The sequence below is a fragment of the Phyllostomus hastatus genome, unplaced genomic scaffold (genome assembly GCF_019186645.2).
Source record: "Phyllostomus hastatus isolate PE091 unplaced genomic scaffold, TTU_PhHast_1.1 phas_scaffold_93, whole genome shotgun sequence".
In the NCBI taxonomy this organism is placed as follows: Eukaryota; Metazoa; Chordata; class Mammalia; order Chiroptera; family Phyllostomidae; genus Phyllostomus; species Phyllostomus hastatus.
This window is the reverse complement of record NW_025334042.1, coordinates 10,044,974-10,061,228: the sequence shown is the minus strand read 5'-3', so window position 1 is coordinate 10,061,228 and position 16,255 is coordinate 10,044,974. Positions and strand designations below refer to the sequence as shown.

The 16,255-nt window shown below is 45.3% G+C and overlaps 2 protein-coding genes across 3 annotated transcripts in view; one reads left to right on the top strand and one right to left on the bottom strand.

The window, feature by feature from the left end:
- The window catches only part of RASSF3 (Ras association domain family member 3), a 73,293-nt gene extending 70,010 nt beyond the window's left edge, over nucleotides 1-3,283 (top strand). For both annotated transcript variants that reach the window (XM_045829569.1, XM_045829570.1), the window contains exon 5: nucleotides 544-3,283. In XM_045829569.1, the coding sequence (XP_045685525.1) occupies nucleotides 544-693 (150 nt within the window). In that variant the 3' untranslated portion in view covers nucleotides 694-3,283. The remainder of the gene's footprint in view (nucleotides 1-543) is intronic.
- Nucleotides 3,284-12,179: 8,896 nt separating this feature from the next.
- Nucleotides 12,180-16,255, bottom strand: part of GNS (glucosamine (N-acetyl)-6-sulfatase) — a 46,164-nt gene continuing 42,088 nt past the window's right edge. Inside the window, exon 14 of the mRNA XM_045829493.1 lies at nucleotides 12,180-14,879. Within this exon, the coding sequence (XP_045685449.1) occupies nucleotides 14,801-14,879 (79 nt within the window). The 3' untranslated portion in view covers nucleotides 12,180-14,800. The remainder of the gene's footprint in view (nucleotides 14,880-16,255) is intronic.

Genomic DNA, 16,255 nt, shown 5'->3' with positions numbered 1-16,255 from the left:
AGGGAAGTTGTGGATGGGGGGTACTTCTGTGTTCAGACGGGCTGTTCGGGGAACAGATTGGGGAGCATGGAGTGGAGTGAGGCCACCAGGTAGGAGGACATCCAGGGCCGGAGAAGATGATGGTCGCCAGCACCAGGGGGCAGCTGAGATGGAGAAGAGCAGGCAGACTGGGGAACTGTTTAAAACGGACATAGTTAAATGGATTGTGGGAAGTGAGGAGGAAGACCGTGACAATGACGACTCCAAGTGGAGGGGAGAGATGGAAGGCGTGTGGGCTTGTTTCCAATGCTTCTGGGGGTCAAATCAGGAGCAATTGTGTCTAGTGGACCTGGGGGCAGGGGGGCCCCGGTCTTGTGGGAACCATGTGGCAGGAAAGAGGGCCGTGATGGGCAGCCGAGGAGGGGGCAGCAGGGCTGGTGACACCATGGGGCAGGGAGCCGGGGAAGGGAGCCTCAGCCATACGGCGTGCGCTCATGGGCGGCATTCCTGAGTCTTTGCAGAGCTGAACACCTGGCATTTTTCTTTTTTGTCTTTTCCTCCTAGTGGGAAGCCTTCAGCCTTCCAGAACTGCAGAATTTCTTGCGTATCTTGGACAAGGAAGAAGACGAGCAGCTGCAGAACCTGAAGAAGCGCTATGCAGCCTACAGGCAGAAGCTGGAAGAAGCCCTCGGCCAGGTGTGGAAGCCCGACTAGGGGCTCCTGTGGCTCAGGGCGGCGCAGGGACCGCGGACAAACCGGCAGCAAGCGTCTCTTCTCGGAGGGCTTTTCCTTGCCCTGTGATGCGAGGCTCCTCCCCGTTTATCTCTAGATTTAGTTCCCCAACCCGGGCACGCAGCACCTGCGCCCTCACGGCCTCTAGAAGGGACTGTGCGCGTTTGGCGTTCCGGCGCTGCGGCGCTGCCTCCTGGCAAGCTGTGAATCGGGAGCGGCGACAGCGCTTTGAAGCATGGACTCTGGGTTTTTGTTTTCTCATTTTCTTCTAGTTATTTTAATTATGTGAGGATGATGTTAAGCTTAAGGATGCGCACATGATTTTTTCAAAGCTTAACAAGGAATCTGAATACTTGTCCTATGTTGAAACTACCTGTTTTTTTGTTTGTTTGTTTTTTTAAATATATCAGAGGGAACAGCCATGTGAGTTGAAAGGCACAGGAAGCTAGGAACTCTGAGGACTTTGTGAAGGATTTTGCAGGAGCTTGACATTTCAAGGAAAGAAAGAGCAAGTTTGGAAGAAGGCCTGAGTGGAGGTTGGGGGAGCTCTGAGGGAGGGCGGTTTGGATGATGAGTAGCTGGTGGAGAAGGGAAAGGTGTATTTGTTTGTGAAGGAGTTAAAAAGCATTCAGTTTTGAGGTATTGAACCCACTGTAGGATTACTCGATTTCTTGGTGGGTAAAATTGGGAACAGAGCCAAAGAAAGTGGGAGCTAGACCAAAAAGAGGGGCATGTAAGTGCAGACGTAGGAAGGGCAGCTTTCAGGCAGGGGGCCTCCCGGAGCTGGGCGGGGCCTCGCGGAGCTGGGCGGGGCCTCGCGGAGCTGGGCGGGGCCTGGAGCCCCGGGGTGGTCCAGTCCAGATTCTGTCTTCCTCCAGTGGGAGGTCAGTTGGTGCAGGTTTTCTGGGCAGGTGGAGCAGGGACTATTTGCTGACTCCTGTTAAATTACAGCTTTTTCCTGAGATTGTTTTCAAAGCTGAAAAGGAGTCTGGGTAGGGGTAGCTGTTTCTCCCTGAGTGTCATCCTGGAGGTTCGTCAGGTAAAGAGCTCAAAGCACACACTTGCGACAATCGTTGCCTCCGTTTCCCTTGTTCTGTCCCCTCCCCTCCGTTGTCCTCCTTCCCTCTCCCTTTCTCTTCTTTTCCTTCTGCCTTACTCTTAGCAGTTGGAGTGTGTTCCTGCAGAATGGAGACCAGGGGTATGGATGAAAGACCTAACTCAGTCAGATCCTTAGTTGCAGAGGAGGGCTTGACTGGAAGGAGGCGGGCAGCCAGAAGGGGGGGAAGTCCACCCCCAGCTAACCTGACCACAGGAGGGGCTCTCTGCGGGAACATTTTAACAAAAGTGCATGTTCCCACCAACCAAAGAAATGCATGTGCAATAGAAGCCTTCCTTATAGCAGGTTAAATAAACTCATTTTGTGCAGTAATTAATCTGAAAACAGTGGGAAAGGTGTGCTGTGGTTCTAGAGGGGGATTTAGTCTATTTTTTTTTGTCTAGGTTTTTTTTGTTGTTGTTTATAAATTCCCAAGGAATTGTTAATGCTTTGGTGACACCTAATGGATTCTTTGTGAAATTCCAAGGTGCTTCAGTTCTTTGCCTTTTAAGTGAACTGTGCCTTTTATTGCATTTCTGTTTCCCTCCTGGGGGCTCTTCTGACGGTCAGAGAACGCCCACCGTGCCGGAGACAGATGTGTCGGTGGTGCTCTGCCACACGCTACTGAGACAATCGTATCTTCCTAAGCTTTTTAAAGAAAGTTGGAAAAAAAGAAAAGTAGAACTAGCTATAAAATATGTATGGCACCTCTTGTTTAATTTTGCATGCGACTTCTTTTTAGTCCATTGATGAGGTTTTAGTGTCATTGTCACCCAACACTGTTGTTCAGGGAATGGCTTCATGGTTTTCATCCTGGTTTACTCTTCAGACTGTAGTCTGGGCTTGAGTATAGTGTTATCAGCCACCTGGCCTTTTCATGGCCCATCCCAGCAAGCTTATATTTTGTGAAGCATTTCTTTCTCAGATTAAGATAAGACACTGTTAGAACCTAATGTAGTAGCTGGTGGGCATCTGTGAATTTTTTTTTTTTAACTTGAAGTAGATTGTCTAAAATCGGCACCCTCACCTGTGTTATCCAGAAGCCTGTTAACTGTCGTGTGCGCTACAAGTTCCCATTCGGAAGACTCCCTGTGTTGAGACTCTGTCAGCTCACGGTTGAAGATGGTGTTCTCTCCCAAACACTGGTCACTGCAGCGGCATTATTAATGCGTAAAAGAAGAAGGGCCCCCAAGGCCACGGACGTTTAAAAATCATTATGCAAATTCTTAGTTGAATTAAACTATCTAAGCTTTGCTGTAATACTGTTTTCTCTTCAGTATGTGATGGTACAGGAATGATGTTAAATGAAGGGGTAAGTATTGCAGGGGAGCATCTTAAATCACAGACGTAAGAAGTTATAATATTTATAATTGTGATGAGTTTAAGTTTATTTTTATAGGGAAGATTTTTCATCCCTAAAACTGTTTTTGGAATGGCAGTTTGTTCCCATTATTAAAAGTTGATGATGTTAGTTGACATTTGCTTGTTTTTATTTCTGATGCTGCACCAGATAAAGGAAGGTCGCAGGGGTGGGATGGACTTCTGCAGATACCTGGGGATACGTGCTGGAATGTGACAAGTCTTATAGGTTTGAGTGGGACACATCTGTTTTTCACATGTAGTTTTTCCTTTGCCTTGTTCCTTTGGGGAAAATAACCCTAGCCGGGAGTCTGCCCACATAATTTACTGCTAAAGCAGTTGTTTTGATCGTGAGATATGCGTACATTCAAAGTGTACAAAGCATGTGAACAGTTTAAAGAATTATGAAGTGGGACACCCTGTGGATGCCACTGAAATAGAACATTGTAGGTTGCTTAGAAATCTCCCTCTACCCCACCTCCCCATCCTTACCCCAGAGGTCCTTGAAACAGACACTTAAAACATAAAAAGTATTTGTATTTTCTTAGCCAACCTGACAGTCACACGTAGGTGAGGAGTGTTCGGCAGTCAACTGGGGTGACTGACTGGGTTTACTTACTACCCCACCCCCCCAGCACACCACGGGGCACCCCTGCCTTCAGGTCTGAGGCCTGCAAGCATGCTGTAGGTGTGTTTTTACTATTGCACTGCCCCCTAGTGGTACTGATGAAATAGCAGGGCTGCACTGATTGGCAGGGGGAAACATTTCTAGTACTCTAGCTGCTTCACAAGTGAAATACTGGGATAGAAAATGATGGCTGTATGTAATGGTCCTTTTCCACTGACATATCCAGCACAATCTAAGTGGGGAGGTCAGCCAAGGTTATTATCCAAGGTGTAGGGGGATGGTTTGAAATTTTTATTTAAAGAGATTTAGTTTCCTGCCCTAGGCTTCTCTTCAGAATTTGGCACTGATTGGTAATTTATGTAAATAAATATCCATATGTTACAAAATCAGTTCTCAAGAATTGCATTCTGTGTTTGGGACTCTGTTAGATGATCCCAGTTAGGGGTTTCGTATTTCTGAAAAAGGGAAAGTCTCGGCCCTGGCTGGCATAGCTCAGTGGATTGAGCGCGGGCTGCGAACCAAAGCGTTGCAGGTTCAATTCCCAGTCAGGGTACATGCCTGGGTTGCAGGCCATGACCCCCAGCAACCACGCATTGATGTTTCTCTCTCTTTCTCCCTCCATTCCCTCTCTGAAAATAAATAAAATCTTTTTAAAAAAAGAGTTTCTTTAAAATAAAAAAAGAAAAAGAAAGTTTCTACGATTTTCAAACAAAGTGCTTACCGTGTGTAAGGCATTATTCCAAAAACCTTAATATGCATCAATTCATTTCCTCCCCGTCAACCCCATCTTGCATTTGAGGAAACAGACGTGCATTGAGGTCAGCAGCTTGCCCCTGCCCCTCCGTGAGCGGGTGGCAGGGCTGGGTCCCGGCAGTCCAGTCGGCTTCTCCACCCTCTTTCTCTGAGCACATCGCAGCCTGTCGATTAAACTGCCTGTTAAAGCCTTTTTGGGTGCCGCTGCTTGGCAGTTCATCTGAAAGCAGGTCTCTCTAGGAGTAGTTAGGACTTAGGAGAAATGAAAGGACGGCCTTGATGTCGGAATGCTCTATCATTGTTTTTGTCATTGTTCATTTAGCATTCCATCTCCGCGATTATACTGAGTTATATAGGGTGAACCGCCTGCCTGTGTTTCCGTTCACAGGTTCAGTTGCATGGGATAAACTGACAGGGCGGCGGCCTGAGCCCAGGGGTCTCACCGCAGTTAGTGAGAGAGCCCCCTGGGACTGCAGAAGAAGAAGAGCTTCAGAGTTCCCAGTTTGGGAGGAGCCCCCTCCCTGTTAAGGATGATCCTCTTCAAAGGAACACAGGAAAGTGAAGTATTTAAATCTTTAAAGTGTGCATTTGTCTGGTGTGAATCACTGCTTGCTCTATTAAGTGTGCAAGAAAGCAGCTTTGTATGAGGGTTGGGGTGGGGATGGGGCAGGGAGAGGGGAGTGGGCAGCAATAAATAGTAACTGCAAAGTTTTGGGGGTTTTTTGTTGGTTTTTTTGTTCAGTGATTTTTGGTTTCTTTTTCTTTTTTTTTTGGCAAAATTTTCCCTTTAATTTTACAAGGTGAGAATAGAGGGGTAGAGGACAGACCCTTTTTAATCTTAATAGTTTTCAAAGACAGTTGACTTTCTCAGGTTTGGCTGAGGTAGCACTCGGCAGCGCCTGAACTCCAAAAGTTCCTCTCTTCTTCCTGTTTCCAAGAAAAGTGAGTATTGGAATTTTAAAATGCTTACACACACAACACCAGGGCTAACTAAGTCGGGGTTCTGGCTTTGTTTTGGGAGGGAGTTCTGTTAACCAGGGTGGTTTGTTTTTATCTTTCTGAATGAGCGGCCTCACCTCTCATAGGCCTCGACCTTGAGTGGCACAGACCTGGCGGCGTTTGCACCCTCCCCTCACTTCACCCCCTTTATGGGCATGTGGGATTAATTAAGCTCTTAATTAATGAAAGGGTGCAGCTCCTTTCCTTTGAAGTGGAGTCCTAGGGGCCTCTGCGGTAGAGGCCTTTCTGATTTTCAAGTGCCACAACATTTTTTTAAAATCTAGGCATTCAGGAGCAGCAAATGGAGTGTCTTGCCGAAACTTAGAACCCTCCAGTTTTACAGTGGTAGGTGGGAGGCAACAATCTCATTTCCCAGTCCTTTCATCTGAACCGTAAATGGTGTCTTCACTGTCTTTTCAAAATGGCAAACATTTCAGATGTTTTTTTCCTGCATGTGTGCTCTCTTGAGGGAAACGTTCAAAGTCTATGACTTTTAGGTAAAATCCAGCATGTCTTCTAATGCCCTATCAATAAAAGATGCTTCTTTGAGAACACAGGGGCTGCTATAGGAGTTGAGGGACTTGGGTCTCAGCCTTCAGAAAAGTCCAAGTTCCACTGCCTTTTTTCTTCTTTTTAAAAAAGATTTTATTCAGAGAGAGGGGGAGGGAGGGAGAAAGAGAAGGAAAGAAACATTGGTGTCAGAGAGATGGATGCTCCCCCACTGGGATCTGAACCCACAACCCAGTCATGCATTTGGACTAGGAATTGAACCAGCGACCTTTCGCTTTGCAAGATGACATCCAACCAACTGAGCCACCCGGTCAGGGCACCTTTTTCCCAAACGCACTTCCTTATGGGGGTTTGCATGTGCTGGGGAAGGGAGTGAGCTTCCGGGAGGACAACCAGCTAGTGTGTCAGGGTGGACGAGGCGGTGAGTGATGGTCTGTGCCCTGTGTCACCTCATGCTCCTCTATTTCAGTTTGCTTTTTAAAATTTCATTCTTTGCAAGCAAGGTGATTGATCGAGTAGGTAATGTGAAAAGTTACTTGTTACGAAGCTGGTAGTTGGGAAAGGCCAGCGTTTGGGATCTGTCGGAAGAGACGCCAAGAGAAAATGAGGTCCCTGCATTGAAATGTTTCCTTAATAAAAACTGAATTTGTACAAAAAAGTAGTGAGTTCTGCATGTTCCTAATTTCACCTGGTTTCTGAAAAGCTTGCCAACTGCCCAGTGCTGGTATTACTGCTGCGACGAGCTCCTTGACTCCCTGAGGAATCCAGAGTTTATAGTTATCTGCAGTATATACAGCTTTGCTGCGCAGGGTCACTGATGTTCTAACAAGACTGAAGCTCGTTTTTGTATTATTGGAAATACACTTAGGTTTGTTTATTAAAATGAGAGTTATTACTACGGTTCCTCCCTCCCTCCCTTGCTTCTTTTTCTTTCCCAGCCAATGGCTGGGAAGTAATTGTAATCCTGTTTGAGGAGTGAGTGTATCTGGTTCACTGTCAGCTCTATCTGTATTATAACCATCCTTTTTTTTTAACTTTTCACTTTACATTAGTTCTGTTCGTTGTACAAAAAGAAACTTGAGTAGAATACCAAATGTTTTAATTTATTTCAACAAATGTTTATAAATTACCCTCAGGATGTTAGGTGCTCGGTAGATTCCAGTGAGAAAGAATATGACCCTTGTCTTCATGGGAACCAGAGTCCACGTGCAATGCACACTGGTAAGTGTCACGAAGATAAAGCACAGAGGGTTCTGAGTGTTTAGGAAGTTAGAGAAGGCTTCCTGGAGGATGTGAACCAGAGCTGAGACCTTAAGGATGTGTAGGAGTGAACCAAGCAGGATTCATAACTTAGATGGACATTTCCTATGTATGGGGCCTGGTTCCTGAGGTCTTTGGGCAGCACGTTATATCGGCATCACTCTTGCTGTTTTTCCTCCGTTATGAGAAGAGCACTAGGGCTAAATTCTCCCTAGGTTAAGAGTGCATCTTCGGCAAGAGCAGAGTTAAAACTCACAATGGCAGTCGCTGTGGGTGAAACCAACTTTTTTTCCCTACAAAGCATTTGCTTATCTCACAGGGCTGGTGTGAGGAGTAAGAAAGACAGTGAACGTGAGGGCACCCTGTATGTGGTAAAGCCGGTAAAGCCGGTAAAGCCGACACCATGCAGGGTGGTCCTGTTTTCCAAGTTCTTTTTCCTACCGGTTTTCACGGCCACCCTACCACTACACCAAGGTGCCGACGCTATCATTCATCTGGAAGCATCACCTAGGACGCAGTTTCTGAGACGGACGTTTTTCTAAGCAGAAACCTTTTGTTTTTTAACCTCAGGCTTAGAGAAGGAAATGAAGTTATAAGCGGAACACTCAAGATTCTAACCTAGGGTGATTGGAAGATCAAAAACTCACTATTCAGTGCCTTCGCTTGTGCCCCCCATAAATATGGTGGCAGAGTTGTCTTCCTTCTCTGACAGGTCAGAGCCCAGTGTTGTCGCGTGTCTGTGAGGCCAGGGCCATGCTGACACACCAGGGCTGAGGGCCACGTGCAGGTGCAGTGGGGGTGGGGTCTTCACCCTCGTTTCTGCTCAGTGTTGTGCACATGACTTCTCCCCTAGATGGTCATCTTCTGGACTGGATCCTCAACTTGCTTGGTATCTCTCCCAGCTGCAGGGCTAAACATTTCATAGACCTGTCTGGAAACGGCCACTTGTGCTGCTTAGGGGCTGGAAGGGGCCCCTGCAGGTGGCCCCTAAGCTGCAGCTTCCGTAAGTCAGCGTTCTCCCCAGCCAAACTCATAAGGAGGGCCTTCCGTAGCACTGCAGGAAGAGAAGAGGGGCAGGAGGAATGGGGCCTGGTTTTGTTTTTTCCCCTGCTGAGCAGAGAACCAGAATCGGCACCTGGGCTCTGTTTTCTGTGGCGGCAGCAGGAGACAGAGTAGTCAGAGGCTGGAGGCCGCCCCATCAGGCTCAGGGTCAGTGGTCACCCACTCCAGGCTGCTGAAGGAACCCAGGTTGTCACGTGGATCTCAGACCCAGTGCTGCTGCTCACCTGCTCTGGGAGGTGCTGAGGGTGGGGAGACGGGGAAGACAAGTGCACGACGCAGCCATTCTCAGCCATTTTCTTAGGGACTTAAAACAGAATCGGTTGTGCTTCTGAGCTACTGTCCTAGCTTAGCGGTGAGGCAAGGGAGGAGTGACTGATGGTCTCCACTTGGACAACAGGTGTCTCAGAAACCAAGCCAGAGTCCTGACACGCTGCAGCTGCCGAGACCTGCTCTGCCCTCTGTTCTGCTCTCCTCCGCACCAGCTTTCGTGAGTGACGGAGCCCCCGGGAGAGGAGACTGGGATCTGTGACTCGAGCCTGCTAGCCAGAAAGAGTCCATTAAAATATTTTCCACCACGTGCTGAGAGCATTTTAGCAACCATTTCAACAAAGAAGCTTCTGCCTAGTTTTAGTAACAATAGCTGGGAACCAGTGTTTATAGCCTTTAAGCATGTAATGTATGTAAGACTTTGCCCCTTGCTTTGGCAATAAGTGAGCCTTTACCAATAGACAGCTTTCTCTCAGGTACCTGCACTTGGATAGATTTTGACAAAAGGCATGATCCAGTTTTTCTCATGGTAAACCAGCATGGGTCATTTTATTAGTCAAATACTGCTGCACAGCAAATTACTGCAAACTCAGCAGCTTAAACCAACATGAACATTTAATGTGTCATGTGGTTTCTGTGGGTCAGAAGTTTGGAACAGGTAAGCTGGTGGTTCTGGCCTGGGGGCTCCCTCATGAGTTAAGATGTTGGCGTGGGCTGGGCATAGTTACATGAACTTGGCGGGGTTGGGGGGTCTGCTTCTGAGATGGCTCCCTCTGCTGGCTGGCTAGTTGGCACCGATCATTTGCAGTAGTCCACCGATCTTCATCACGTTGACCTCACCCTAGGGCTATTTGGGTGTCTTCATATGGTGGCAGGTTTCCCCCCGAATAGTCTGAGAGAAAAAATGCAGAAGTGACCGTGTCTTTTATGATGGAGCCTCAGAAATCGCACCATCACATGAGTCCTGTCCCATTGGTGGCACGGACCAATGCTGATGCATTGCAGGAAGTTGTGCTGGAAACAGGTGAGCGAGGTGTCAGGAGAAGAGCTGTGTTTTGATTTGTTTTCCAACAGCCATGCTGTGAAGTGGGACAAGAAGCCACTTGAATGGTAGTGGCACCTCCATTCTTAGTCTGAAACTAGTTGCCTTGGAAATGGAGATATCAGAGACAAGTTCTCTTTTCCCTTTTTTCAGTCTATTAACATTTGCTTTATATGAAAAGGTGCTCTTCTGGTGGGTGCATAAATATGAACCTTAGGTCCTCTTGTTGGATTAATCCCTTTATTGTTATGTAATACCGCTTGTCTCTGATTACAGTGTTTATTTTATGGTCTATTCTGTCTGATACAGGGATAGTTTTTTTTGTTGTTTCCATTTGTGTGGAATATCTTTTTCTATCCCTACACTTTGTCTGTATATGTGTTTACATCTTAAGTGAGTCTCTTATAGGCAGCAGGCATATAGATGGTTTTATTTTGGTCCAATTCATCCACTCTTTTGATCAATTTAGTCCATTTACATTTAAAGTAATTAAAAGATAGGTACTTATTGCCATTTTGTTGTTTTCTGTCTTGTAGTTGCTCTGTTCCTTTCTTCTCTTGCTCTCTTCCTTTGTGGTTGGATGATTTTCTGAAGTAGTATGCTTAGATTCCTTTATCTTTTCTGTATATAAAATACCATAGGTTTTTGCTTTGTGGTTACCTTGAAGCTTACATATAACAACTTGTATTTGTAACAGTCTGTTTTAAGTTGGAAACGACTTAAGTTTGAACATGCTAAACCTCTATTTTCACTCCCCTTTTGTGTGTTTGATTTCACATTCTACATCTTTTATCTTGTGTACCCCTTAATTGTAGTTATAGTTATCTTTTGTCTTTTAACCTTCATACTCTGATTAACCCATTACTTTTTATTATATAAAAATCTCACCTTTACTAGTGAGATTTATACTTTCAAATGTCTTCTAATTATCCCCCATTCTTTCAAGCTTAAAGATGGCTTAGTCGTGATTACAGCTTTCTTGCCCAGAAAACTTTTTTCAATTCTGAGTAACTTTGCCAGAGGGCATACTCTTGGTTGGAAGTTTTTTTCTCAAATGCTCTTTGTTAACGTACATGATGTCCAATAGCTCCAGAATAGGACAGAACTAGCGAGGGGAGTGGGCCCTCAGATGCATGACAGAGGCAGAAATCCTTTGCAGACCAGACAGCAGAGTTTAACAGAAAGATGGCTTTGAAGCCAGATCTTTTAAAACCCCGACTCTGATTACCTATGTGAGCTTGCATAAATTAAGCTGAGGGGAAAAACCTACCCTGCACAGCTGTTTTTTATCCTGATAGTAATTACAAGCATCCCTAGTGCCCGTCTACCCTTTGAGGACCTACCAGCATAAGTCAAAGCTGCAGCTTAAGAGGACGTCAGTAGATCCCAGGTCTCCTGGGCAGAAGGTGGTCATTGCAAGCTTCCCTGGAAGACCAGGATTTAGGATGATTACCTGTTCCCCTGTACTCACAGAGCTAGCTCCCGCATCCCATGTTTAAATCTTGTCTTATGTGATGGTTGCTAGGCCATCAGTGGCAGCCTCAGCACAGTGCTTTTGGTCTGGGGCCTTTGGGTTCTGTAGTTGTCTGCTCTGTTGTCTCCTCAGCAGAATTCAGGGCACACGTGACCAACCCCTTACACCCATTGCTAGTAAAGAAAGAAGATGAAACAAAGACTAATTCTGTAGGGAACTTGGTTCTACAGGGCAGGGAAGTCTCAGGGAAAACAGGTGGGACAAATGAGGGAAACAGATCTGGTAGAGGCTGTACTCGACCTCTTTGTGCGTCTATGCAGGTAAATTTGCCCCTTTTCTCGTTGATGGCTTCACACGGTGGTGCACCCCAATCGCCTGCTTTTCTGGTAGTAAGCTGGCAACTCGATGGGAGTCTTCTAACATTTTTTCTACTTGGCCTTCATGACCTTTAAGGGATAAGGCAACTTTGTAGGTCTAGGGTTGACAAATCACGTTCTTTTTTTGTAAATAAAGCTTTGTTAAAATACAGCCACTCACTGACATAACTATCGATTTGGACTACTTTTGCGCTACTACAGCAGAGTCAAGTAGTTTCAACAGAGACCACAAGGACTGCAAGCCTAAAATTCGAACTTCCCCTCTTAGAAAAGATTTTGAACTTCCATATGAAGTTATTTGGGGCAATGGGTCACATGACTGAATATCAGGGCAAAACTCCTAGGAACGTGAGCCTGGTTTATTGAATTAAGCCAGCCAAGGTAAGATGACTTTTGTCCAGGGCTATACATGCTCGAGGTTCATCAGGCAGGATTCGCTGCGTGGAGCCCACTCAGGGAGCTCGGGCAGCGGGACCACACGTGGGGGTGCCCTCCAGGGACGGATGAACTGCAGCACCCGGCGTGGAAATGGCCAGTCTCCTGCACTTGGGTGAGTGATTAGAACATGAAACAGCATCAAGGAATAAAAGCATCTTGTCAAAACTACTATTCGTGGACTAAAACAAAGGACACACTTCCACTAGAATAGAAATAAGTTTTAATTCATTTAAAAGTGCAGCAGTGAACAGGGTCCTTTGAAGGGCACTTTCTAAGTCAAATGACTGAAATGACACAGAACCAGGGCGGAGTAACTTCCAGGACAAGATGATGCAAACAGGAGTTCACAAAGTTCAGTGGGATGTAAGTGGAGGTAAAACTAAAGAACCCAAATATTCCCATCTAACTCCACTGGTGGATCAGGTGAAATACCTTTGCTTTCTATAAGGATCCTGGGACAAATCTTTTGTTAAAAAAAAAAGAGCACAAATCCTTAGATACTTGAAAATTAAGAACATTTTTTATAGATTAAGGTATAACTTCCATGGCTATCATTTCTATTTTGTACAAACCCTAGCGCTGTCAATTTGTATTGACAAAATATATTGATCCCCCATGTATTTTGCAACAGCACCATTGGTAAAATCCAAAGATGTTCAAAAGGTGTTTCCTACTTGGTAACTGTATATGAGGAAGAGCTTTGTAATAGATTTTTATAAGGCAAAAAATCTATCTATTCCTATGGCCTTTCTTCATTATTAATGGGTATATAGTTCTCTACTCTGAAGAGTACCAACAGATATGGATCTGGCCTTCTTACAATAGAAAATAAAATTTAAGAGTACAATTAAAAGGAAACCAAGGCAAGCCTCTTGGCAGTGGGTCCCTTGTACACAGACATTTTCAAAAGTTCAGTGCATTTTGTAGTCTCCTAGACTCTGTAAGCTGAGGCCTCTTCATGAAAGATTTCAGCACAGAGCCAGAATGAAGCCTTCCCCAGGGAAAGAGTCCCCCTGGAGGCCGTTCAACAGTTGGGCAGGAGACGCACCAACAGAGCCTCGCTGTGTCCCCATCACCTGACGGAAGCCCACTGGCCGTCAGAGCAACATGACAGGGATGTGTTGGCAGCTGACTGGTGGGTCGCTCTATGACTGTACCTGCTTCCAGGAACCAGCATCATAAAATGAATTAAGTGAGTAAGATGACATCACAGTACAAGAGTTGGTTTCTTTTTATTCGGGAGTAACTATGGCATTGATTTGGAAATTGACTGAGTAATGTTAAGAATCAAAAGTATAGAATAAAGCTGAAACCCATGTTTAACATTGTACTTTGCTTTTAGTTACAAATCTTTATTTTTCCCTAAAACATTCACAGCAGAGGTGTTCACTTCATTTGCTTACTTCACCTCTAAATGCCACCAGTTAGTGGGGCTGCATGAGGTACAGGAATAAACACAACAGCTATTAACCCACCACGGTTCGCTGGCATTCTGCTAGGAAAGTTGCTTATGACCATGTCTCACACAGTGCTTAAAGCTCAGCCTAAGACCTTAAATAAAGCTAAAATCGCTACTGCCTGAGTTGAACAGGTCACAAACCACAGCTCTTCCTCCTTTCCTGCTGTCCCTCCACCAATCGGCTTTCTTGTGAAGAAAAGGGTGGAAATGGGATTGGGCTTCAAGCCAAGAAACAGAAAAATATAGGTGTTCTAAATAGTGAGGAAACCTCAGCAACATCTGGTTTTGATGAGAATAGTGAATGAGGCTGAAATTACACATGACCCCCCAAACAGGAAGAAACTGAAAGGGAAGAAGATAGGGTGAAGAAGCTGATACTTTCATCAACTGTAAGAAATTTCTGTATCTTAAATGAACAGAATGTCAGCAAAATGCAGAATCAGAACAACTTCACTGGGACTGAAACCCAGACTCCCTGCTGGACAGGCACTTACTGCACCCCAACCGGAGCCCTTCGGCCTGCCAGCCGGGGGGCCCCTACCTGCAGAAGGCCCTCAGAAACACAAGCTTCACCAATGCTCAGAAGTCATTTTTCTCTGCTGAGTTTACCCAACCCACTTCATTTTTCAGTGCTCAGAGGGAGAAGTATGGAGAGAACAGACACACCCTTGACACCACTGGCTCTCACTGGCACTAACCACTGGGAATTAGCCTGTACCGAAGCCTGCTTCTATTTCAGTGCAGTACCAGCCCAGAATGCCCCCAAAACGAACAGTGTGTGGTTGATAGTGTGTGGTTTGAATTTGCACCCTTATCTCATCACACTGTGATGAATATTATCAATGATACATTTCTGCTATTCTAGACAATGGTACTTGTTCTTAATCAGATGATTTAGCTCTAATAGTTATTCTTCAAGCCCTGTGATGTTAGTATTTTTTGATAGTGAAGTGCTCAATCTGAAATGCTGTACAGATCCTTTGATTTTAGTTCAAGCTGTAGATCAAAAACATTGCCCCCCAAAGCACTGCCATTTATCTGAATGGGTTTATAAATTGAGACTTGGACTGCATGGGGAGTAACCAAGAACTGCAGCCCCAGGACAGAAAGGGGATGGTGGGAGCAAAGACCTCAGGAGCAGTGGGATGAGCTGAATGAGGGACCAGGGAAAGCCGCTCCTGACGTGAGGGCAGAGTTCACAGTTTAACACATTGCACAGGTTGGTCAGCTGACTGGGTTGCTTTTTAAAACGACGTAAAGCCAGTTCGGAAACCCTTCCAGGTGTGGTCTTGAAGACTAGCTACAGACACCTACTACAATCACTTCATCAGAGAGAGGTGTGCAGGGACCCAACTGCAGAGGTCGCTACAGAAGATGTTTTGAAAACCTTCGAGTCCTGCCACCACCATAATTGTTGAACATGAGACGAGGGTCAAACCGGTATCTGGGGAAGAAAGATACAAGGATGCCACGTTAGCTGTAGTTAGCCACTGAGAACTTCCTGCAGAATGTTAACTGGAAAGGATGGCAGGAAGAGATAGCAAAGGAATAATCAATCCACCAGAAGAGAATCTAGTAAAGTTTGTAGTGCAAAACAGGAGTACTTGATAAGGGCATTTCCACTGCAAGTCAACTAGCACAAAACAATGCAGGAGGAGGAGAGAGGACAGGGGGTGGGGGGGCGGCGGGGGAGAAACAGAAGTCAGGTTAATCTCAGAAGGCCTTAGGAAAGAGGCAAGATTTGAACTTTTTTTTTTGAGGGGTGGGGGTGGTCCGTAAGATATAAAGCAGCCTGACGGGTGAGCCCAGCTCTTGCTGAAGGCCCTCCCAGCAGCTTCAAAGCCCTTCTCTTACAGCCAAGTGGTGGGCAAGAGCACAGGTGTGCGCCTCAGGCAGGAGTTTAAATCTGGCTCACGGTGAACTCAGGTAAATCATTAACCCCACTGGCCACCAATAAAATAGGAAGGAAATTTATGTACAATGCCTGGCACATAAAATAACTTATTTTACCACCCATGAGAAAGTTATAGTGAATGCTGAATGGTAACGTGAGCTGAGACTTGGCAAGCATAGAGAGACTTACCATATATGTATGGGAGGGCTAGAAATAACGCTGTATTTTACTGTTTCTTGTACCTACTATCTTCTGGAACAAATTCCTACTATTATTTTAAAGCAGGGGCTGGCCAATTTTTTTTAAAGGGCCAGGTAATAAATATTTTAGGGTTTGTGGGCCATTCAGTCTCTGTCCCCATTACTCAATTTTACTGATGTGTAAAAGTGGCCACACACAGTATGTGAGCGAGTGTGTGGCTGTCTTGTAACAGGTGGGGGATGGACTGGGCCTGTGTGATTCCACAGGCCTAAATGTTTGTTTGGTAGGAGAGCATAAGCTATGGCTAAGGAATTTTTAAAAAATGAGTTTTAAAATGAGAATCCAGTTTGTCTACTCATTTCCATATTGGGTTGGCCAAAAAGTTTGTTGTTTTTTTTCCCATAAGATGGCTCTAGTAGCACTTAGTTATTTTTAACTTCATTCAAAACAATTTTGTTAGATTGTATTGTGACAGCTGTGATATCAGTGTGCATTTGAAAAAACATCAAAATTTGTGAATTTTTGTGCAGCCATTTTAATATTTAAGATGGAAGAAAATATGCAAAATTTTCAGCATATTATGCTTTATTATTTCAAGAAAGGTAAAAATGCAACTGAAATGCAAGAAAAGATTTGTGCAGTGTATAGAGAAGGTGCTGCGACTGATAGAATGTGTCAAAAGTGGTTTATGAAGTTTTATGCTGGACATGTCTCGCTGGGTGATA